General features: G+C 26.4%; 1 protein-coding gene across 3 annotated transcripts; it reads left to right on the top strand.

Moving 5' to 3' along the window:
- Positions 1-2,214: 2,214 nt before the first annotated feature.
- On the top strand, positions 2,215-15,004 carry LOC107162347 (fatty acid synthase-like). 3 transcript variants are annotated; one of them, XM_089219050.1, is made up of 34 exons: positions 2,215-2,340; positions 4,002-4,182; positions 4,251-4,574; positions 4,646-4,846; positions 5,124-5,362; positions 5,425-5,658; positions 5,828-6,031; positions 6,095-6,229; positions 6,306-6,533; positions 6,595-6,784; positions 6,847-7,076; positions 7,143-7,447; positions 7,581-7,722; positions 8,258-8,368; positions 8,434-8,542; positions 8,608-9,036; positions 9,108-9,271; positions 10,380-10,553; positions 10,632-10,871; positions 10,927-11,120; positions 11,183-11,383; positions 11,457-11,523; positions 11,584-11,757; positions 11,831-12,010; positions 12,071-12,269; positions 12,352-12,544; positions 12,609-12,751; positions 12,847-12,955; positions 13,036-13,174; positions 13,239-13,521; positions 13,620-13,903; positions 13,971-14,198; positions 14,434-14,637; positions 14,707-15,004. In XM_089219050.1, exons 1-34 carry the CDS (start codon positions 2,323-2,325, stop codon positions 14,893-14,895), a joined length of 6,645 nt encoding a protein of 2,214 aa, XP_089075176.1. In that variant the 5' UTR covers positions 2,215-2,322; the 3' UTR covers positions 14,896-15,004. The 3 variants fall into 3 exon arrangements, with proteins under 3 accessions (XP_089075176.1, XP_089075175.1, XP_089075177.1); XM_089219049.1 differs by having other exon boundaries at positions 11,454-11,523; XM_089219051.1 differs by lacking the exons at positions 12,847-12,955; positions 13,036-13,174; positions 13,239-13,521; ... (2 more) ...; positions 14,434-14,637; positions 14,707-15,004 and having other exon boundaries at positions 11,454-11,523; positions 12,594-12,732.
- The last annotated feature ends 11,226 nt before the right edge of the window (positions 15,005-26,230 follow it).

The following is a 26,230-nucleotide window of genomic DNA, read 5'->3' as shown; positions in this document are numbered from 1 at the left end:
TATTCAATTGGAATTCTGATCAAGGAATAAATTAATACCTTATAGATTATGCCATCTTCCAAACTTTATGACTGGTGTTTGGAATTACAATTGATTTATAAATATAATCGAATAGGTATAAGTTAGTTTGGGTTTTCGAATCATTATTGTTTTATATAGCACTATGTCATTATAATCGAAATTACAATGTTCCACGAATATTATTTTGTTATGTATATATTGATTATCTTTGTTATATTTTGATAATTTTTAAGCTATCATAGTTACACTAGAAGCTATAAATAATAATAATAAAAAAAGTATAAGTTATGGTCTATATCTTTTTAAAATAAGGAATAAAAAAATTAATATTATTCTAAACATTTAACTAAAAAAAAAAAAATGATTTTATATAAAAAATTCCTATACCTTATGTTGTTATTATATTTGTGTCTAATGATAAATACATACTTTAGAACTTTTTAAACATTTAACTGTTCACGCATCTGTATTTAAATACCAAAAAAATATCTTTTCACAACTTTTTTATTAAGTTAAGATTTCAACATTTGAGGTCTTCAGGCTGCATCAGATATGATTTTTTTTACTTTCTTATTTTATTTTTTAATCTTAGGCAGTACTAACTACTAATATTTAATATTTTAGTAATTGTTATTTACAGATATTAAAATAAAAAAATTATAAGTTACTTCGCAGTGTTGTAAAAGACATTTTTAATACCTATTGTATTTAAATACAGATACAAAAATATCTATTCAGGAAGTTTTTTAAATACTTTTTTATTTTACTTTTCTACTATTCGATTTGCAAAATTAATTTTGTAATTACCTAATTTATTATCATGTTAAATTCAATTAAGTGTTTTAAAAACTTTTAAGGAAAAAATCGTGTACTAAAAAATGAAAATAAATTAAACTTTTTATGTTATATATGTATTATAAATCACAAAGATGTAGAGAGCATTTTGTTTGATAGTTTTAATTTACCGATTTGTAAAATTTCTAATGGTTAGGGTAGCGGGTAGTGTTTCATACTATTTATGTTTTGAATTATAATTATAATATTGAAATAATTTGGAAATAAGTTTTTATGTTATATATGTTTCTATTGTTTCGAAAAAATAATTTATTTCCAATAAGAAACCAACAATGCCAGTGATGATCCTTGTGAGATCAAAATGAATCTGAAGTTGATAAATTGTTTCATTATATTTATCATATAGAGGTGCAGAGGTATTTTTCTAAATCCATCAACAGGGTGTTATGTTTTTTTCTGGTTTGATGATTGGAAATTATTATACATTTTTTCTATTTGTATGGTATTGCTACTATTCTCCGTATCATGTTTGATCGTTAATTAAGTGATTTTAGCAATGTTTCTGAAGTTGTGATTGTAAATTCAGCAGTATAGTTTTTATTGAATTTAATGAGTATATTTTCTTAATATGTTGTACTTATATTCACAATACAGTTTTGCTTGTAAATCTTGTTACTGAAATTGTGATTTTTATAATTGTGTCCCCTATATGATGCATAAATAGAAAAATTACCTAAAAGTAATTTAATTGCCTACCTAACGTCCAAATAATATTTATAAAAATACCATAACCTACGATTTTTATCCAGATTAATTTAAAACAATTTTTCAAAGATAGTATATTAATTTCTTTCAACTTTAACATCGCAAACGCATAATTATTTAATAGACTTCCTTGAAGTCAGTAAAGTATAAGACATTGTGATAAACATTAAAAATAAAAACTGTTTATTTTTTAACTTCAACAGACTAAATAATTGTACCCAATACAATGATAATACATTTCATGAAAATCTTATGTAGGTACCTATATATTAAATATCAAACGCGATGGGTTTATTTGTTTATTTTTGTTTAAAGATTTAAAGTTGAAGCGAGTGACTAATTTGAGAATTCTCTAGATCCTCAGAAATGTTGATCGTAAATAATAATACATTCTCGATATCCTGAATGGATTAAATTAGTATAAATAATTAACTATACCGACGCCATATTGATGTTTGGTTCTACTTTTAAAAAATGTTCATTGTTTAGCAATTAAATATTTGTATGCCACTAGCAAAACATGGCCTATATATTCGCCAAGTATAGCATGTAATTTACATGTTAACCTTTGTACCTACATGATTTTTAATGAAACTAATTTAATGAGCTGATTAACAAACGTTTTGTTCTCGTATTACAATAATCCGAATATTTTTGATTGGAATAAATACAACAAAAATCTCGAAATCGATAGTCAGTGTGATTTTGGTTGAGTAGTTGAAAGCTGCAGATAAAGGATCCATGACAATCTATACTCAGGTAATAATTTGATATATTATTGCAGTATCGTAGCATTGTATTCATTTTTATTTTTTACTCTAAAATGACGGAATTTTAGTAGTAACACGTTTGATTTATTATATATATATATATTTATTCATATTAACACAGGGCTAAAAATTAAGTGTCATATATACGCTATTCATTTCGAAATTCATGATTATTTTTATTTATATTTGCGTGTTTTAGCTCAAAAAAATATTGCGCATATTCAAAATGGTGTAGAAATATTTTTATAAATCAAAAGTTACTCTGTTATATGTTCCATTTTTCTTAAATCACACAACATCACAGAACACACTATTTTTGAAATATATCCTGTTCATCCGACACGCATAATGATTTTCGTCACAACAGTTAAAAATTATTACCATTGGTGATTAAAACAAAAATTATAATACCTAATTACCCGATAAATGATTTTGATATATTCGTAAACACCTATATCACTATAGGTATACGTATTGTGTTTTATTGATTTATTTATAGTATATAAGTATAACTAATAATTATCATAGTATAATAGTATTTAATTATAACAAATAATTAAGCCTAAACTATTATTTTATACGTCTATTCAACTGTTATGCGCAGTAATCATCATTTATTGTTTCGGGGCCATATTATATTGGTAAATGCTGTGTTTTTATTTTGGAACTATATGTTTGTAATTTTCAACTTCAGTAGCTTTTTCGGTAAGAAGTTAATCTAGTTGGCGCATTGAGGAGGTTAGAATTTTAAATTATTTGTAGCTTATCAAAAGTGACGGAAAAATTTTTAAAAACTTAAGGAAAAACGGGAAATTTATACGAGTATATTGACGTAACTCTAAAAAATTTAGTGTAGATACATAAAATTTGCACTGAATTTTTATATTAGCATTTTCCACACTTGATAAAATATTTCAAATCTTTTTAAGTCATTTATAGACATTTGAAATTGTTCGTTTTTTATTCTGTAAATGTCAATAAAATTATTTTATTCGTTGGGTCAAAAAGCTTGATGATATAATATAAGGGTCCTCATAAGTTTATATAATAACAGTTGGAAAATATTAAAAATACACAGGCAACATTTTTTTTATAACCACTTAAAGTTAAAATTTATTAAATTTATTACTTGAAAAATATCTAGTTGTTAAACTCAAGTAAATTTCAACTAATGAGTTGATTTATTATTATTATTATTTTTTTATTATATTATATATATAATATTATTATAATCTTTTTAAAACCACCTAAAACCCATATATTGTGCACTTTTCAAAACACGTGTTTAGTATAGTTCAAATATATAGGATCTCGTACAGCTGATACGTGGTTTATATCTTACTCAGTAAATTTTTCACAGGTTCTGTTGATTCATTTTCTCTTCTAACACTAAAGAACTTAAGGGTTCCCTTTTGATCCACCCTCATCAGTGTTTAGAGTTGTATGGTTTCTAGGATTACATCATTAGTTATTTAAAATACGAACTTATTTACTTAAGTATTTAAGTTGTTTTTTGGTTTTTGAAAAATGTTTATGTTAATTTTTTATTATTATACCATATATTTTAACTTAACCCCCGTTTGTATTTAATAAAATAAATTATATATAATCGACCATTGATAGAATAACAACGAATAATTAATTGAATAGTGTATGCACGTTACCGAAGTAAATAACAAGGAATTCAATACAATGGCAGAACACAAAGAAGAAGTTGTAATATCAGGTATAGGTGGATTGTTTCCAGAAAGCAATAACTTAACTGAATTAAGCGATTTGTTATTCAACAAGATAAATGGAGTAACAATCGATGGGAGAAGATGGAAACCAGGTAATTATGAATGTTATCTACAATGCTGAATTTTATTTAATTAAAAAGGTAACATTTTTTTTTCATAGATAAATTAGGCGCAATAAGTAGTACTGGAAAAATTAAAAATATCAATAAATTTGATGCCACATTCTTTAGTGTTCATCCAAAACTTTCCAAAGTTATGGATGTAATGACAAAACTATGCTTAGAAAGATCAATTGAAGCAATTATCGATGCTGGTTTGAGTCCATCAGACTTGCATGGAACAAATACAGGAGTATTTATGGGATCTTCAATTAGTGAAACGGAAAAGATAGCAATGATTAACGATTCATCTACAGGATTTGTAATGTTAGGTGTAAGTAGAGCAATGCAAGCAAACCGGCTTTCTTTCATACTCAATTTAACAGGTAGAAATCTTTTAATACAATAAATAAGTCACTTTTGAAATTGTAAATAATATGTTATCAATAAAATTTAGGACCGAGTTTTTGCATGGATGGAGGATGGATTTGTGGATCCAATGGTTTGAAAAAAGCCAAAGAAATGATTGAAAATGGTTTCATATCATCTGCAATTGTGGGTGTTACGAATGTGACTCTTCGACCAGAATTACAATTCTTATCTCAAGGTTTGAATAGATTAACCAAAAGTGATCAAACTAAATCATTCAGTTCTGATGGTAAATATATATTTTAAGGCAATCAATTCAAAATAATATTGATCATTATATTATTCCAATGTATGAACTTGTATTTTTAAATCACAATCAAATATTAGATGTTTAAATAAATAAAAATATACGGCATCAATTTCTCTTATCATTTAGAGATTAAATATATAAATTAAAAGATATCATACCTAAACTTTTTCAAAGTTTGAGTAATTTAATGCGTTAACTAATTATCAACCACAAATATTTATTTTACTCAGTAAATAATATGACGACGTTAATTTAGCTGATGGATATAACAGATCAGAGGCTTGTATTGTTTTGTATCTTCAAAAAGCTTCTGAAGCTAAACGTTCATACGGAACATTATTAAATGTCAAATCGGTGCAATTTGGTAATCATGATGGAACAATAACCGAGCACGATAGAAATCACTTTAAATCATTACTGTTAGATTCTTATAAAGAAGCTAATATAGATCCGGCTACAGTTGATTTCATAGAAGCTTATGGATCAGGGATTAAGGTGATACTAACCAAAAAAATATGTTAATGATTGATAATTAAATTTAGCACTAATGTTTACAGAACGAAGATGCTATGGAATTGAACATAATGGAAGAAGTATTTTGTACCGAAAACAGAAAGACACCTTTGAAAGTAGGTTCTGTGAAAAGTAACGTAGGTCACTGTGAAGTGTCTAGTCTATTTATGTCAATTGTAAAAGCAATCATAACGTTAGAAAGTGGAAACATACCACCCAACATAAATTACACTGAACCAAATGAAAATGTACCAGCGTTAAGAAATGGAAAAATTCAAGTAAACGTTATATTAATATCTATTTTACTGTACTCACTTTTTATTTTAAAAATATAAACGGATAAATAACTATCCACATGTATAGAAAACTTATTTTGTTAAATAAGTCTGTTATACTATTTCCATACTTTGAACAGATATAAATCTTGAATTTATGTTCTTCATCTAGGTAATCACTGAAAAAACTCCGTTTGTTGGCGATATTATCGGAATAAGTTCATTTGGGTTGATAAATGCATTTAGTCATGTAATTCTTAAAAGAAATAATATCGTTCATAACAAAATTGTAGACGTCCACAATCCTACCAATATGCCGCATTTAATATTAGTATCGGGGCGGAATGAAGAAAACGTCAGAGAAACATTAAGCAAGGTATTTATAAAATCGTTTTTTTAAATCAAAAGTTACAATTATGTATAATATTCTGATTATTAGATTAAAATGCACGGAAACAATGCAGAGTTTGTGTCATTGACTAATGACTTATTCACTAGAAACATAAATGCTCATTTCTTTAGAAGTTTTAACATTTTTCCGAATATGGACGAATCACGAAAAGATGATATCTGGGTAAAACTCATTGCGATTATTGTTAATTTATTTTGCATACTCCTAATATGGATTTTTTGACAAATTTTATTTTAAGAATGTTGGCATAAAACGTCCGGTATGGTTTATATTCTCCGGTATGGGATCACAATGGCAAGGAATGGGCACAGATCTAATGAAAATTCCAGTATTCGCTGACGCTATTAACAAATGTGATATTATTCTAAAACCACGAGGAGTTGATATCAAGAATATTTTAACCAGTCAAGATCCGAAACTTTTCGACAACATTCTTAATTCGTTTGTTGGAATTGCTGCAGTTCAGGTTTGGGTGAAACTAGTCATAAATACGTTCGGATGAAAGTATGAATTATCATATTTTTTAGATTGGATTAGTAGAAGTTTTGAGAGCATTAGACATTACACCCGATGGGATCATAGGCCACTCGGTCGGGGAATTGGGATGTGCCTACGCAGATGGTTGTTTTACAGCTGAAGAAATGATATTGGCTGCTTACGCTCGAGGTCGAGCTTCATTAGAAACAGACGTTATTCCTGGAATGATGGCCGCCATCGGTAATTTTTATAATAAACCACTAAAGTTTTTTAACTTTATTGTTGTTTTAACTTTTGTTTAGGACTTGGATATGGCCAAATTAAAGATAAACTTCCTCATGACATTGACGTCGCTTGTCGTAATAGTGCAACTAGCTGCACAATATCCGGTCCAGTTGAAAGCATCAATGAATTCGTATCACAATTAAAATCCGAAGGCGTCTTCGCAAAATCCGTCAATGTAGCTGGCATAGCATTTCACAGTAGATATATTCAATCCGCTGGCCCTACATTGCTAAAATATTTAAAAGATGTTTGTTTAAAAATTAAATTAAATTATTTTCATTTCAACAATGTTTGTATAACTTTTTTTTTATAGGTGATCAAAGTACCAAAAAAAAGGACTTCTAAGTGGGTTAGTAGTTCGTTGCCAGAATCTGAATGGGAGTCTGACCTCGCAAAATATTCTTCTCCAGAATATCATACCAACAATCTATTGAGTAGTGTGTTATTTGAAGACGTTCTAAATCACATTCCAAAGGATGCTATCACAATTGAAATTGCACCACATGGCCTCCTTCATGCAATCATAAAAAAAGCATTACCTGAAACAGTGATCAATATTCCACTGGCGAAGAGAATGTTTGGCGATTCAGTTCGTTTTCTACTTAATTCCATTGGAAAGTGAGTAATAGTTAATCCTTGGTGTATATAATACTTATGAATATCTATTATCTATTTTTTTTTTTTTTTTTTTTTGTAACATTAAGTTATTCTATAAATACTATTATTCTACATTTATAATCATTAATTTTAGAATGTACACTAGTGGATTAAATCCAAAAATTAAAATGCTTTATCCAACAATAAAATATCCTGTTAGTCGTGGAACACCTTCAATTTATGGTTTACCGTTTTGGGACCATACTGGAAGATGGTCCAATGAAATACATGAGTTTGTAAGTATGTTTTTAGTTGACTTATCAGCCTATCAATGAATTAGTTTTGCATTGTATATGAATTTAACCTATGATCCGCAATCTTATTTTGAAGCATGGATAAATTAAGAATTATATTTAATTTAGAATTAAAAACGATTTATGTGATTTGTTGAAAAATTTGTTTTTGCATAAATAAATAAAAAAAAAATTATATGTAGTACTAGTAAATTTATAGTATAAATAAATGACATAGCCTTAAAGTATAAAATTTTATCTTTGTATATAGCCCCTCACAGTTTGTTCAACTTTTATGTTTATTTTTCAAATTTAAATTGAATTTTATTCTTAACGCGTAATTGAAATACTATTGCATCATATTTAGAACATCTATTAATCAGTAAATGTTTGTCTGTGGAAAACATAGACTGTTCGTAAGCTACAGAAAGTAACAGAAAACCACCCTAATTTTTTTTCCACAACCTTATAGTCTAATTTCCAAAATATCTTCAGGGTTGAACTAACAAATATCTAATTTGATAAAATTTTATTTTAGCTAAAAGAGCGGTCTGGTGAACACATTTTTTCATTAGTCCTCAATGATGATATACACTTAGATAAGTACCAAATTCATGGTCAGAATATAATACCATTTTCTGTTATATTAGTAAGAAAAAAAATTTTTACATATCTATATGTTTTGTATAATATTGTAAGTTTAACAATTTTCAGTATAATGTGTGGAAGACATTGATTGAAATAAACTCTAAGAGTTTAAACAAAAATTCGGTTAAATTTCAAAATCTTCGATTCAAAAATAATATCAAAATTCATACAACTGGTACATAATTATATTTATAATATTAAATAAATTAATATGCAAAAGAAAACTAATTTTGTTTTTAGATTCTATTGATGGATATATCATGATTCAATTGGGTTCTGGTCTTTTTGAGTGCAATGTTGATAATGAAATTATTTTATCGGGTGAAATTCAATTTTTAAATGATAAAGTGTTATCTTCGACTGAAGAAAACTTAATACACTTCGACGAAACATCTGACGACTTCTATTACAATGCATCGGAAAATGATATTTATTCTATTTTAGAAAATAATGGATTCAATTTAGGATTCAAAAACATTACTAACCTTGAAATTTATAAAACTAAAATCAAAGGTTCCGTAAAATGGGAAAACGATTGGATTAATTTTTTGGAGGGTTTATTTAAGTTTCCATATTTAGAACATTTAGGTACACGCCCTATAGAAATTCCAGTTTATATAAGAGAATTGTGTATAATTCCTAAACTATTTGAGAATCGCTCAGATAAAGGTACATTAAAAATAACATTTACCAAATATTATAGATATGATGAATGTATTAACTTTATGTTTTGTTGACAGATAATATAACCGTACATTACAACAAACTAACAAATGAAGTAACTTGTGACGGAATTAAAATAATAGGTGTCAAAAACGGACCCATATCATTACCCATACTTAATCCTTCGGTTATTAAATTACAAGAAAAATCGTTTACTAAATTTAACCATTTAAAATGCAAAGTAAGAAAATATTTAAGTATATTTTATACTTACAATAATTACAATCACTTATTACTAATTATATTATTATTTATTATTTATAACTAAAATAACTTAAATTTTTGTGTTCTATCTTTCATTAGGTAATACTTTAAATTTTTTAAATTAATTTCAATAATCCGTTACGTTAAATTCATATTTTCGATTATCTACCTATTATTATTGTTATCACCCATATGCGTTGTCTCCGACTCACAAGTGAGTAACAGAGTAAATTGTACATTCATAAGTCCACATTTAACTTTATTAGTTTAAAATTTAGAGTAAATTATTGATCCCTAATAAAGACCAGATAACGAAAAATATTAGGAATGAGATTTAATTAATCATTGCAAATTTTTTAATTATCTATTCATAGGAAATCTCACTGTTTCAGATAAAATATTTTAATTAACCATCAAAAATATTTAATGTTAATTGAATAAGTACATAAATTTATGTATTTATCTACAAATTTAATAGGGTCAAATTACTTATGAATACGTTAACTATAACTCTTACAGGTACACAATAATTTGATTTTGACTACCATTTAACACTTCCGACATAAAGATAATTATAAATTTGTAAGTACCTTTAAGATGTGACAAGTTGGCGTTGTCATAAAAACATCCCATTCTAGAGAAGAGCTAAGGTTTTATTTTTAATTTGTAGTCAAACAATTGAAAATAAACTAAACCTAGCATAACGTTTCCAACGTTTTTTCAAAACATTTTAATATTTTATCGAATATTTTTGAAGCACTTTTAAAACTATTTTGCAATTTAGTAATACATAAAATTAAATCAGATATGAATAGATTATTTTTATTGAATTAACTCTTTTTCCTTCGAAAATTGTAAATATATGGCATAATAAAAGATACGAATGAGATATACATAAACATTATATTATTAAACATCATACAAATTTAAATTTAAATTATGAATTTCGATAAAAATACTATTAAACAGATCTTAACAAATAAAAGTCAATTGTATAAAACTATTTAGTTACATAGCTTAAAACATAATTTTAGATCATCGTAATAAAATTATCCAAAATATAAGTATAATATTTTTTATTCCAGAACATCAGCAATTTCATTCAAGATTCTATGAATATAATCATAGATATTGACCAATTTAATTTTGAACCCAGTGGAAAAATTATTTTTAGTATTCCATATAATTACGATGATTCAATGACCAAAGCATGTACAGATGAAATCATAGAAATTTTGGAAAACAAATTATGTATTAATGTAAGTGTATAATGTTATGAAATAACAGATTCGTAATTAATAATAATGAAAATAATATGAACTTATCATAACAATTAGAGTAAAACAATTAACTGGGAAAACATTAAAGAAGTATCAGATATTGATGAATCTGGACCGGGAAAGTTTGTCACTGTGACAAATGCAAATTATTTACAAGACACGACCAGAGCATTGGCCGATAAAAAAAATTGTTTCATTATTGTATGTTCGCTAAAAAAAGTTCAAGAACTCAAAGACTGGAAAATAATTACACAGCAGGAATTCAATAATAACAACTATTTAACATTGATGAAGAAGGTAAACGGATGAGTTATTTACTTAAAAAATTATACAAAAGAATCAATTTTTTCAGATAATGACCTTAGAAGAAAACAGCATATTTATTAAACCAACCAATGATAATTACGACTTAAGCATCTGGAGAGCATTAGAAACATTTAAGTTATCAACGGGGAAAATTTACATAGTTTCCAAGTCTGAACCATTAGAAGGCATTACCACATATGTTAAAGAAATGTTAAATAAGTATAAATCAAAGAAATTAAGGTGAATATACAAAAAACTATTTAAAAATCAAACATGCAAATTTATACTGATATTTTTGTTAGATTCTTGTTCATTTTGGATTCAAACGTGCCAGATTTTGAATCCAACAAATCGTTTTATACATCTCAACTATCAAAAGATTTATTAGTAAATATCTATAAGAACGGTGATTGGGGTTATTACAAAAAAAAAATTCTACATAATTTAAAAGACGATATTAAGGTCAATGAAAATCTGGTAATTAAAAACATTACTAAAAATAGGTAAGTTGAACAATTTTTTTTTAATGTTCATTGTTACGTCAAATTATCACACAATTTTACTTTCTTTCAGTAGAAACAAATTAGCAGTAAAATATCTAGGGCTGAATTTTAAAGATTTAGTTGTTGAAGAAAATACAGAAGTAATTATTTAATTTCAAAATGATTTATTAAAAATATAATATTTCTTTAATTTAAATTAGAATAAATTTGGACCTCTGGAATACTCAGGGTATATCGATGAAAAAACCACCATGGGAATAACTTCGCTCAATGAAATATCTTCTGAAATGATTTATGACCCACTTTTGTCTTGGCCTGTACCATCGACATGGTCACTGCAAGATGCAACCACAATTCCTCTGGCTTACGCCACGGTGATGACACTTTTAATTAATTAACACGACAGATTGACAGACTGAATATAATAATTAATTTTCGATGTTTCAGTGCTATTATGTGTTTAACATATTGAGTAAACTTCAAAATAATAAATCTGTTTTGGTGACCTCGGGGTTGCATCCAATAGGTCAAGCTGCTATTTCGATATGTTTAAACATGAAATGTGAGACATATGCTATTGTTGACTCGGACCAACAAGCTGATCAACTCTCTTGTACCTTCCCAGAGGTAATAGTTCATGATGAGAGTGATTAAAGACATCAATAATAACTACAATTTGAATTACAGCTATCACGGTCAAAGATAATTATAAACAAAAACAACAAGTTTGATGTTCAACTAAAAATGATAACCAAGTCCAAGGGTATAGATATTATATTGAACTTTTTTAGTGGTGAATCATTTTACGCTGCTACCCGTGCGGTTGCTAAACATGGAAAGCTCTTCAGTTTTTCAAATTCAGACATGAAAAATCAAAAATATATGGGTAATTTTCTAATAGAACATTTCATCTGTTATCTTTATTTCACGAAGAATATAGTTAAAAAAAAAAAATTCTTTATATTAAGGTATTGGAATATTCTTGCAAGACATATCATTTTTTGCTGTCGGTTCAAACATGTTGTTAAATGAAAGTATTGAAAATAAACAACTTGTACAACAAGCATTCATGGATGGTTTAAATGATGGCGTGATAAAACCTTATCGTAGTCGTATTGTTTCAACGCCATTGAGCGATAGTAGTTTGTTTGATACAATGAGGTATATATTGAGTAATACAATATAAGCAATTATAAAAACTTGTACAAAGTTCTTTTTGATATAGAAGTAACGCAACATTGGCTACGTCAGAAAAAGTAATATTGTCAATAAATGGCCATATCCATAATGTCAAAAGTTCTAAGATAAAAGAAAAAGATGAATTTAAGTCGTTTGAATGTCATCCAGACAAAACTTACCTAATAGTTGGTAAATATTTTATTACACATTTGATTTATTATATTCGTTAATCATAATATATTTAAACATGGTATATTTAACTATTTTGTTATTTGATATTGTAGGAAATAGAGGTGATTGGATTGACCTCGCTGAATGGTTGGTCGAACGAGGGGCCCAAAGAATCGTAATCGCAGTTAAAAGATGCTTAATGTCATCAACTATTTCTAGGAAGTTCGTAAATACTTAAATTAATATCTAATATTTATACTTGATATTCATAATATTATTTATAACTATGTTTTGGATTAAAGATTTGATAAACTCATCTCTCAAAATGTATCAATACAAATCGAATCAGATTTACACTTAAAAACTAAAGAAGAATCGCTTAACTGGTTAAATTTTTTGACGTCATCTAAACATTTAGGAGCATTATTTATAGTGAATCAGGTATAATAATTTTGATTTTAGCTAATCATTTTTTTTTATATACTTATTGATTTTTAAATTTTAGACTGACGAAAAAAAATTATTTAATTTGGGATATTCTTTCGAAAAGCTTAAGAATAAAACAACTGCTACTCCATTTATATGTATACTATGTAAAGCGGAAAACATTTGTGCTGAGCTTAAAGCAATAGGTTTTAACGCATTAAACATATCGTGGGATGGAGTGCCTTCAGGACCAAAAAATACAGGAATAGTATTGTCTTCTCTCGATTTTTTACTTCAAAATTCAAACACTTCAGAATCATATTCATTTATATGCTCTAAAAAAAACAACAATACATCAAAATGTAATTATTGGTTAAACAATTAAAATATAAATAGACGATTTTAGTAATAATTTATAAATATTTATATCATAATATGAAAAAAAAAACATTAATTTCAGGGTCTTACCCAATAAACGATGTAATTGCGAATTTTTTCCCTGAATCCACCAGTGAGTTACACCTTTTAAATAATAAAATAACAAAAGAAGCCGGATTTATTGAAGTTGCTACAAGAAGTCCTAGGTTATCACAATTGAAGTCTGTTATACCTGTGTTCACCATACCTGGATTTAATCCAAAAGCCATCGAATCGTTTTATAAAAAAATTTTTTATCCTGTCTTTGAAGCACAATACCCTGAAGACATTACTTCGATTGATATCTTAGCCGAAACTTTAGTAAATGTATGTTTATAATGTACAAAAGTACCTATATATTTTTCAACTGATTTATATTTTATCTAATCCTTAGAAACTTAGAAGCATTACGGATCGTGGATATGTATCCATTATTGGTGAATCTTGGGGCGGAATTATTGCTTTAAAAATGGCTCAAATATTAGAGTCGCAAGGAATTTTGGTCACTGTAACACTATTAGAAGTTGACCTAGAGTTTTTAACTGGATGGGCTAAACGTTTTCTGTCAAATGATAATTTGGCCGAAAGGTTAAATAAAATGTATAATTCATACTTTAGTCAGGTAAATTCTGTTTACAGAAAGATTAACTAGTATTAATTTGTTAGTAGTTATTAATTATTATCTTATAACAAAATCAATGATTTTGTCATAGAACTGGGCAGCAATTTGTAATGAGTAAATAATTGCTGTTTTAATTTTGTTTATAACTCTTTACTACTATCCAATCAATTATTTTTTAATTATTATAAAAGTCATTAATTATGGTTTTATCTAATTTACTAAATCTACAATGCAGACGAATGACAATGAATTTCAGTCAATTAATATGGCTTTACAACTTAAAATATTTAACGAAAACACACATAGAGCTTTAAACTTGATTTGGTCTCTATTACGGACAACCTTGGAGTCTATACCTCTGTCAAACAGATTGCATACGAATTTGTTGGTATTAAGATATGAAAGGAAGTTTGAATTCCATAAAACAGATTTGAGTGATGTAAGTTTACTTGAATGTTTATTATTTTGTTATTAATAAATATTTTAGTTTTACGTTCGTTTTGTGCAGTATTGTATTAACCCGCCATTTGTTTTCATCATACCTAAGCCAGATTACAGAAGTATGTTGGAGGACAAGAACACGATTGAATCCATAATTAAAAACGTAGCACTATTGTATCCGGTTGGAATTGAAATATCATTGAGTAATAAATATAAAAATTTTTACTATAATGTTGAAAAACATTCGATTGTATAAATAAATCATAACATTTGATTTAATTTGCTTACTTTTAATATATAATAATATGCTTATACTTTATAGTTAATGAAGTGAATAAACAGATTATTAATTATGCATTGAACAATAGAGTATTGTTTTTTTTTTCAAGGAAAAACCTATTCACTATCGTATACAAATAAGTACCAATATTATGTGTATGTTGAACGAAACACAACAAATAAAATATTTTTAAATGAAAAATTAGGTACTTGAAATAATTTGTCATACTTTTAATTATTAAGCTTATATAGTTATATATGACATACAATTTTCAGTAAATTTCTTTAAAATCCACGAAACCTGTTCATAACAATAATTTATTATCATTATTTATGTCTTAACTACCTGTATTTTGTCATAGCAAATTATGTAAAATATAGGCCAGATTCTAAAGATGATATAAAATCATTGAATATGAAAAACAATTCTGAGCCAAGATTCTGTCTGTCTAGTGTCTATAATATAACAAAGTAGGTACATATTGTGATATTAGTGTGATAATTAAAGTAATTTATTCTACAATTAAATGCTATTACTGTGTAATGGGTATATTTTTTACATTTTTATTAATAGTCTGAACTATTAATGAGAATCATTGCTGTACCTACATTTTTAATCCATAGCAATACAAATTGAATATTTTAAAGATTTTTTAATTAGTAGAGCGTGGATTTATATGCATTAAAAATCAACCAAATATGCACTAAAAAATGTTAAATATGTATAAAAAAATTATCAAAAAAAAAAAATTTTTTTAAACATTTAATTAAAACAACATATTATTTTAAATTATGGAACCCTCTTATAAATCATTTTTTTCGTTTTTTTCTGAAATAATGTCAATAATAAATGATCAAAATCTATATTTTCTTATCATGCTATACGTATTTTATTTCGCCAATTATTGATCTAAGGTCTAAGATCTTTATTAAAACCGTTTATACTTACAAGTATAGCGATTAATTTAATTTTGTATTAATCGAAACTACAAAAATATAATATTTTTTTCTTAGGTATTATTATAATAGTATATACAAAAATGTCTAAAAAAACAATCAAAAATGAAATATGCAATACAAATTGTAAAATAAGCCCTTAAAATAGAAGAAAAAAAATGCGGGTAAGTCGTAGATGTCGCTCTGCTGTACAGTATAGGTTACTTATATATATATATTACTCAATATTATAAAAATAAATAACAGTAAAAATTAAATTTTTAATACCTATAATTAAAGATGTATTACCTAATTCCTAATTATGATTGGTTTTTGTACGATTTTGGAAATTTCCACATTTTAAAAGCACGTTTTTTAGGTTACAGCTGAACATAAATCTGGTCTTTACTCAAATTATATGTAAAATTTTCGCGAAAATAACACAATATTCAATATTAGAAAATTCTTGAATTTTTAAAAGACAACTGTTTTTTTTTTTTTTTTTTAAATAAAAACTGGGTGAGTATAAATAGCCATTGCATGTAGATTTTTTTTACTGTAGAAAAGCAATGGGCAGTGCTGGATCTTAACTTTTTAACACCCGGGGAAAATGTAAAAAATACTCCCGTCTCCCATTTCAAGGAGATGACTAGAATTAGTATTTTATTTTTTTTTTTTTTTTGAGAAAAAGCACATTCGCACAGTATTGTTAGGACCAACCATTTAAAAATCCGTTCAAAAAATAGGTACTAGACCAATAAATTACATATTTACCACAAATAATTAAACGATTTAATATTTTAAATCAAACATTTAAAATTTTAAACTGATCAAGGAATAGTTTTAGAAAAACCTATTAATTGTGTTTTTAAAGTTAAACTCTGTGGTCAATATTTTTAAGTTTCAAGTTTAGAAAAAATGATATTGATAAAAATAACATAATATATGAATTATTTAAAAGAAATTAAAAAAATTATAAAAAAAATTATAAAAAAAATTATAAAAAGAACAATATTTAAAAGAAATTAAAAAAATTATAAAAAAAATTATAAAAAGAACAATACTTAATTTACAATATAACAATATTATACATTTTTAATATTTTTAAAAATCAAAACTTACCTAGGTATGGAAATGAAATAATAATGTAACTATAAATACTGAAAATGTTAGTATAATGACTATGACTTATGGATTAAATGTTTTTTACACTAAAATATCTACATTCTACATTTTCTAAATTTCCAAAATAATAAGAACCCGGTTGTCTTTTTGACATCTTGGACCTTTAAATTATATGAAGAATACAGCAGAAAAAAACTAACCAATAAAATATAAATTTCCTTTTAAATTGTTTAATTATGATATGTAAAGCATAATAATCAATCTGACTTAAGGTACGTATCAATAGGATACTATTTTTGTTTTAATCAAAGGAACTTTGCAAAGTACTTTATACAAGTAAGAATTATTGTGCTATATGAATATGTGCGTAAAAAAAATGTTGGGTGGTGAATCTGTGAGATGTTGCCCTAGTTTAACAAAAACTGAAATGACGGCATTTATATTTCATATTATCATATATTATCGATTTGAGTACTAATTACTGGCACAAAGAAAATTGCGAAAAGTTAAATTTGGAAGGTAGGTGGGGCGGTACTGGTTTGCGCACAAATACCAACAAGATAACTTGTTTGGGCACAAAACTACCACTCGTTTGGGAACAGTTGAACCGTAACCAAGTACATGGTTTGAACACAATTACCTTTTATCCTAACCTTTTAGACCTTAATAGTTTAATACCTAGCATATTAATATTTGTTTATTTATAAGTAAATTATTAAAGTACTTACATACATTTTCCTTCTCACTTAACAGACTTAGGACTGTCTATGAATATATTCATAGGTATGGTTAAAAATGCATGTTAATACTTGCTTTTTAATAATAATTGTTAATAAATTTATAATATGTTAAAAATGCATACAATATAATACTTGTTTGTGTAAATTTTAATTTTAATTTTAATATAATATGATTGATAAACGTGTCTATTATTTTCCGTAAAAACAGTTTTCCATTATTTTTATGTATTTCATTTGGTCTATTTCGCCAGATCTATATCTTGTCCATAAGTTTATGCGACGTTCGACTGATTCTATTGACTCCTTACTCCTTATTTTCGTGTGCGCAAACCAGTTGTATATTTAATATAACTGTGTGCGCAAACGAGTTCCGATTTTTCAGGTAAAAGATGTAGAATGTGCGCAAACAAGTAGGTGGTGCTGGAGAAAAGTTTCCCCAGCCCCACGAGGGGAAAATTCGACTTTCCGGTAAAACCGTTAGAGCAGGAATTCTGGGCTTTGCGGCAGGAATTGAGCACTAATTACTGCTGCAAAGAAAATTGCAAAAATCAATTTGGGAGGGGGCTGGACGCTGGGGTAACGTACGTCTGACCTCCACTAATTAGAGCCTAGTCACCTACTTATTGCGGCAATTATATTGATGCTTGGACGCTTGATGTTTCTTTTTAAAAATATTGCATTGTTTTGCAGTTTGATACTTGTTTGTAATTTTGTATGCCACTAGAACATTGGTCAACAACTTTTTTTATGTCAAGGGCAAAAATATAAACATAACATTTTTTACGGACCGCAATTTGAAAATATTCAGCTAATTGTTTATTTTATTTTTAACAAAAATGTGTAGTCATATAAAATTAAATGTTTTTCTATTTCAATTCATAACTATTATCTACAAACAAAATTTCAACCTTATTTCGTGATTTTTATACAAATTTTAATTTTGCTCGTGAGACACATAGAATTACGATAAGGGCAGCATGTGACCCACGGGCCACGGGTTGCTGACCCCTGCACTAGAACAATGTGGCTTATGTAATCTGTAAATATAATATCTAAATCACTTACATAGTTAACCTTTTATGGATGACTATTTTTATGAAACTATTTTATGAGATTATCAACAAAATATGTTTTGTTCACGTATTACAGTAATCAGCAATTCTTTTATTGGAATAAATACAACAAAAATCTCAAAATCAATTATAATTAGTGTGGTTTCATCAAGTTGTTGAAATCTGCAGATACCTATTCAGGTACCTATTAATTTGATATAATATTGTAGTGTTATGAAGTCTTAGTAGTAAAACATTTAATTTAATATATTTAATTTCCTTTTTCTTTTTTTTTAAATCGATAATTCAAATAATTTCAATAAAATATTATAAATATGTATACATTTCAATATTGTGAGATTTAATCACGAATTTGTTTTAGAACGTTAACTAAAATTAAGTAACAACAAAAAAAGCATATAGGTAATGCCTGAAAATAAAGAAGCAGTTGTAATATCGGGTATTAGAGGATTGTTTCCAGAAATTAATAATATAACTGAATTGAGCGATTTGTTATTCAACAAAATAAGTGGAGTAACAATCGATTCAATAAGATGGAAACCAGTCATTTATAATTTTTTCAGTACATTGCATTTTAATTAATTAAAAATTACATTTTAGATTCTGAGCGGAGCGATGAATGTATTGATTTTACCATGATGTGTGTGTGTTGTGTTGTGTTTTTTTTTTTTGTGTCTATCATCACGTTTTGGGGCATCAAAAATGCTTCGATTTTTGACTTCAGTACCTCGTTCGATCAAAAAGTGAATCTAGTTGGTACTTTGGGGGATCAAAAGTGAAAATTTTTTAATACTTTTCTAAATAATCGAGAAAAACAAACTAAAAATTAAGGGAAAACGGGAAATTTTACGCATACTCATTTTTTGACAAAATCGATTTTGGTTTTTGATGTCACTTTAAAACCAATGACCATAGATACATGAAATTTTGACCGAATGTTTATATAGGCATTTTATATATTTGATAAAATTTTCAAAATATTTAGATTTGTTTAGACCTGTTTACTGACATTTTAATTTTTCAACTTTTTTAGTTTTTTTTTCTATAAATATCGATAAAAATTTATTTGTTCGGTAGAAAAGCTTAAAAATGTAATACAAGACTCCTGACATATTTTTATAATAGCAGTTAAAAAATATTAAAAATTCGTAGGCACGATTTTTTTTATTAAGCATTTAAGGTTCAAATTTTGACTAAATAGGTAAAAATTACGGCAATGTTTAAATTATGTTAGATAGAAATTCATAAAAGTTTTTCTTTTTAATTATAAGATTTGAAAATTTGATAGAAGGCTCCTAACATACTCGTATTCTTACAATATCAGTTGAAAAATAAAAGAAACATATATAATCACAATTTTTTTTATAAGCATTCAAAGTTTGAATTTTCACAACATATTATGTAAAAATCAAGAAAATTCACAAATTATTTTTAACTAGAAATTTATAAAAAAATTTTCTTTTTAAATCTAAGATTTGAAAATTTAATACAAGATTCCTTACAAGTTTGTCAATCTTTATCACAAATAAAAAGTCCACTGGAAATTCAAATTAAATTTTTATGAGCATTTGAAATTTAAATTTTTACAACATTGGATTTTCACTGGATTTCACATTTAGCGATTTTCTTATTTTGGTGTAACTCTAAAATTTTATACAAGGCTCCTAACATATTTTTACAATAGCAGGTGAAAAATAAAAGAAATATATTGGCACAATTTTTTTTTACAAGTATTCAAAGTTTGAATTTTAACAATATATGTAAAAATCACGAAAATCACGAAAATTCGCAAATTATTTTAAACTAGAAATTATTAAAAAATTTTCTTTTTAAATCTAAGATTTGAAAATTTTCAATAATCTATAATTTATTCTAGACAGATAAACCATCTTCGCTCAGAATCGTTTTTCGTATACAATGATATAATATCATTGGATTCAAATTTAATTCCATCCATTACAGTAACCTACTGTATAGCAGAGCGACATCCATGACTTACCCGCCTTTTTTTATATTGATCAAATGGTTGAAATAAATGGAACTGGAAAATTAAAAATGTTGATAAATTTGATGCCACATTCTTCAGCGTCCATACAAAACTTTCCAAAGTTATGGACATCATAATAAAACAATGCTTAAAAATGTATAAAAAAATATTATTTTACACAAGTGATAAACACTTCTTATACATATAATGACATAATTACTTATGTTTATCTTTTGATAAATATTTTAAAAGTAATGTACTGGACAATATATAACAATATAATGGATAAATACAAGTATTTATATATTTATCTACAAAAAATGTATTAAGGTCAAAATAGTAATGAGTAACGGCTGCGGGAAAACGCGAGTTGGGTCCCGAGATATTAATTGATCCCTTAAAAAAACACGAGTTGGGTCCGCGATAAAAATCGCCTGTTACAATACAAACCAAAATACTCGTGCAATTTATGACTTAATTATGACTTGGAAAAAAAATTAATACAATTTTTTACTGAGTTAAGTTTATTTTATTTTATATCTTAACTTTAATTTTAATTAATTTTAGTTAATTATTTTCATTGACTTGCCCACCTTTGCATAAAATATACCCGGACACAACTCATGTACTCCAAAAAATATACTGGGACCCAACTAATGTACTCCATAAAGTATACCGGGATCCAACTTGTGCTGTTTTTGAAATCTGGGACCCAACTCGAGTTTGTCCACGGCTGCATACGAATTGATTCCCGGATTATTATGTGTTTTATTTAATATTTAGTAAAATATTTTTAAATAAATTTTAGTTTTTTCATATTTTGAAAATCATTCAATTTTTATTCATTAATTATTTATTAATTGTATTATATTTATTATTTATTAAAAAAATTATTATTAAAAACATTTAGTAATTATAGGTAAAAAAATATAAAACAATTTAATAATTTGGTAAAAATTTGTAACTCACTGTTTTTATAAATTGGTATCTGGTAATGAGATTAACAGTATACCGTGACATCACTTCTCTTAAAAAAATTGGTTTTTCTTGGTGTTTTTTAGATTTCGTAGTTCCATTACTCCTGCATTTTATGTATGTTTCTGATTGTACATCTGACGGCTCATCTATAAATACGTAAATATTTGGGTGCCCACTATAAAAACAACTGTTGAGTTTAGAATGAAAACTCTCGCAGCTGTTTGTAGTTCTATTTAAAGTAGTTGAAAATTGAGCCTATATACTTGGTGGAAAACTTGCTTCTGGGGAAATATAATTATCAAATACATAGTCCATAAACTCTTAAATTCTTTCGTCAGCTGTTGGTCGAATGGCCATCAACTCGTCAGTTAAGCAATCGATAACTTTTATTGGGCTTAAAAAGGGAAGGCCAAAAAATAATTTCAAAAAATTACTGGTTTCATTTTTTGAACCAGTATCTTTGTAAATTGCCGAGAGACCTAGATTCTGAATTTTCCGCCACCAATTTTGGGCTAGATGAAATCTGCACCCTCGTATTTGTGATATTAGCCACATGCTCTCTACTGCCATATGAATCGCAATCTCAAAATCTATAAATACTTGAAGAGGTGTGAGTTTCATACCGTGCTGCAAACTACAGTGATCAACCAAATATTTGAAAGCTAGCTCGTAAGTGGTCTTCTGTAACAAAAAAATAAATACGAGTGGTATATATATATACCTCATCTTTAAATCCATGAATGGTAAAAAGTTGATTAAAGTACTTAGAGCAGACATTAAAAGCCCCATTCAAATAAATGTCTGTAACGTCACATAAAACATTAAAATTACGTTCAGTAGAAAAACCTATAATAGAACTTTCGCTATTATTAACAAATATAAACTGTTCATTGTTATTGGTTTTGTAGTTCATATATTCTAAAATTGCGTGTGTTTCCATGGCGCTTTTTGACAGTGAAGAGTGAATAGTAGAACGAGTTCGATGTATATTATGTCGTATTAGAGATTAGTCATTATTTGTTAAAGTACATATATCTCTGTGTTTCAACTCTCTGCGATTTATATTTGGAGGCTTCGCAAAAACAGTGTTGGATATCGTTTGCTAGCATTATTTTATGGAAACAAAACTTATATCCATCCATTGGTATTAATGGTTTGGACTTTTTGCTCAATATAAATTCAATATTTATTCAAAAATGTACACAAAAAAAATACACAACGATACAATTTATGTTGAACTAATAATGGTTGCAACAATACTGAAACACGCCTAATACTAAGAGATTATGTTCAACTATAAAAACTGCTATCTAACCATCTAAAATCAATTATCATGACCAATAAAATATACGTTATTATATATAAACGTAGATAATAATAATGACGATAATCTTTGATAATATTGTGTTCAACCAACACACGCGCGCGTCTGCATGCGCGTGGTCTCTGTGGATAAGAACAAGTTGTGTGTGACGGTCGAACTTTTTTCGGTTATAAACTCTTTACTTGTGCAATCTATTGATAATTAAATATTATACAACAATAGGGAATCAACTTGTACGTCCCTCTTAATGACCCGGGAATCAACTAATACATAAAATAGGTCTCTGGAATCAATACTCACCTACACCGTGAGTAACTATATTCCTTACACGTACACGATAATTAGATTATTATACTACCATTTGACACTTTGACATAATGTACAATATCGTAATAATTATAATGGATCTCATACAACTAAGATATCATTGTTTAAAAATAAATACACTTGACCTGTAAATTTGCATACAATTTCCACTTCTTAAAAAAAATATAATAATAATCATAAATACAATATGTACCATGAAGTGACCGTATGGCGTGTCTATTTTTTAAGACGTAATGTTTAGTCCAAGAATTATTAAACAAACTGAATCTACCATAATTTTACAACGTATTTTTAAAACATTTTAATATTTAATTGAATTTTTTGAAGCACTTTTAAAACTATTTTGCAATTTACTAATATACAAAATTGAAAAATATATGAATAATTAATTACTGTTATTGAATTTAAAAAAAAAAAATACAATTCTGTTGAATTATAAAATAATAACTGTAGTTAATAAGGCATTGTATTGAGCTATACGCGAAATATATTGAAAAAAAGTTAGTTACTGTCAACTTATAAAACTTAAAACATAGGAATGTACGGCATAATAAAATATAGAAATTACTCAAATGAGATTAAATATTCATTAGCAATCATAAATAAAAGTAAAATGAATCATTACAAATTAAAACATTATATATTTACACCACGTATGAAACATCATACAAAATTAAATTTAGGTTATAAATTTCAATTACTCATCGATAAAAAATACAATTGAATATATCATAACAAATTAAAAGTACATTTTAACAAAATATCTATGTATTTATTTTATTTTTCAACTGCTATTGCAAAAATATGTTAGGAACCTTGTATTTAATTTTCAAATCTTAGATCTAAAAAGAAAATTTTTTATGAATTTCAATATAAGATCATTTTAACATTGCCGTAATTTTTACGTATTTAGTCAAAATTTGAACTTTTAATGCTTATAATAAAAATTGTGTCTATGTATTTTTAATATCTTCAACTGCTATTGTTACAATGTGTTAGGAGCCTTGTATTAAATATTCAAGCATTTCTACCCAACAAATAAATTTTTATCGATATTTATAGAAAAAATTTAAAATTAAAAAGTCGAAAAATTAAAATATCAATTAACAGCTCAAAACAAATCAAGATATTTTGAACATTTTATTAAATATAGAAAATGCTATATAAATATTCAATCAAAATTTCAAGTATCTGCGGTCATGTGTTTTAGACTTTTAGAGTTACACCAAAATAAGAAAATCGCTAAATGTGAAATCCAGTGAAAATCCAATGTTGTAAAAATTTAATTTGAATTTCCGGTGGACTTTTTATTTATGATAAAGATTGACAAACCTGTAAGAAATCTTGTATTAAATTTTCAAATCTTAGATTTAAAAATACAATTTTTATGAACTTCTAGCTTAAAATAACTAATGAATTTTCGTGATTTTTACATAATATGTTGACAAAACTCAAACTTTAAATGCTTATAAAAAAAATTGTTACTTAATATTTATTTTATTTTTCAACTGCTATTGTAAAAATATGTTAGGAGCCTTGTATTATATTTTCAAATCTTAGAATTAAAAAGAAAACTTTTATGAATTTCTATTTATGATAATTTGAATATTGCCGTAATTTTTACGTATTTAGTCAAAATTTGAACTTTAAATGCTTATAAAAAAAAATCATGCCTATGTATTTTTAATATTTTTTAACTGCTGTTGTAACAATGTGTTAAGAGTCTTGTATTAATTTTTCAAGCATTTCTACCCAACAAATAAATTTTTATCGATATTTATAGAAAAAATTAAAAATTAAAATGTCAATTAACAGCACAAAACAAATCAAAATATTTGAAAATTTTATCAAATATAGAAAATTCCTATATAAATATTCAATAAAAATTTCAAGTATCTGCGGTCATGTGTTTTAGACTTTTAGAGTTACACCAAAATAAGAAAATCGCTAAATGTGAAATCCAGTGAAAATCCAATGTTGTAAAAATTTAATTTGAATTTCCGGTGGAATTTTTATTTATGATAAGGATTGAAAAACTTTTAAGGAATCTTGTATTAAATTTTCAAATCTTAGATTTAAAAAGAAAATTTTTTATGAATTTCTAGCTTAAAATAATTTGTGAATTAATCGGCCACACCCACCTCACACATGGACACCTCATGAAGAACCAACCACCGTCAGAATGCACCACATGCGGAGTAACCCTCTTAGTTAAACACTTGATGACAGAATGCCGATCAAATGAAGAAGAAAGAGAAAAACTAAATATACCAACCAACTTATACGAATCAATCGGACCCGACTGTCAACCCGAAAAAATCATGTTATTCTTCAGGACAACCAAAATAGATAAATGCATTTAGGTAGAATAAATATAGTCAACAGCCCTTATTATTGTAATTAAATTGTCACCTAAAACATGTAAGTTGTAAGTAATAGTATAATGTAAATTATGTATAAAGCTAATCGCCCATGTCACCGAAGCTATAAAGATCAATAAAAAAAAAAAAAAAAAATTGTGAATTGTTGTGATTTTTACGTATTTTGTTAAAATTCAAACTTTGAATGCTTATAAAAAAAAATTGTGAGTACATATTTCTTTTATTATTCAACTGCTATTGTAAAAATATGTTAAGAGCCTTGTATTAAATTTTCAAGCTTTTCTACCCAACAAATAAATTTTTATCGATATTAATTTAAAAAAACTAATAATGATCGAAAATTGCAAATACCTATGAATAGTTCAACTTAAGTAGATTTTGTCGAAAACTGATTGTGAATTTCCCGTTTTTTCCTTAATTTTTAGTTTGTTTATCCCGATT

The sequence above is a fragment of the Diuraphis noxia genome, unplaced genomic scaffold, assembly GCF_037042655.1.
Source record: "Diuraphis noxia isolate RWA-SAM2 unplaced genomic scaffold, SU_Dnox_SAM2 contig0002, whole genome shotgun sequence".
Lineage (NCBI taxonomy): Eukaryota > Metazoa > Arthropoda > Insecta > Hemiptera > Aphididae > Diuraphis > Diuraphis noxia.
The sequence above is the reverse complement of the archived record's forward strand: the minus strand, read 5'-3'. Positions and strand labels throughout refer to the sequence as shown.

Excerpts from the sequence above, each read along its gene's own strand:
- LOC107162347 (XM_089219049.1), top strand. Across the intron at positions 4,847-5,123 it reads TAAATCATTCAGTTCTGATG|CTGATGGATATAACAGATCA; the intron begins GTAAATATATAT and ends ACGTTAATTTAG. Across the intron at positions 5,659-5,827 it reads TAAGAAATGGAAAAATTCAA|GTAATCACTGAAAAAACTCC; the intron begins GTAAACGTTATA and ends TTCTTCATCTAG.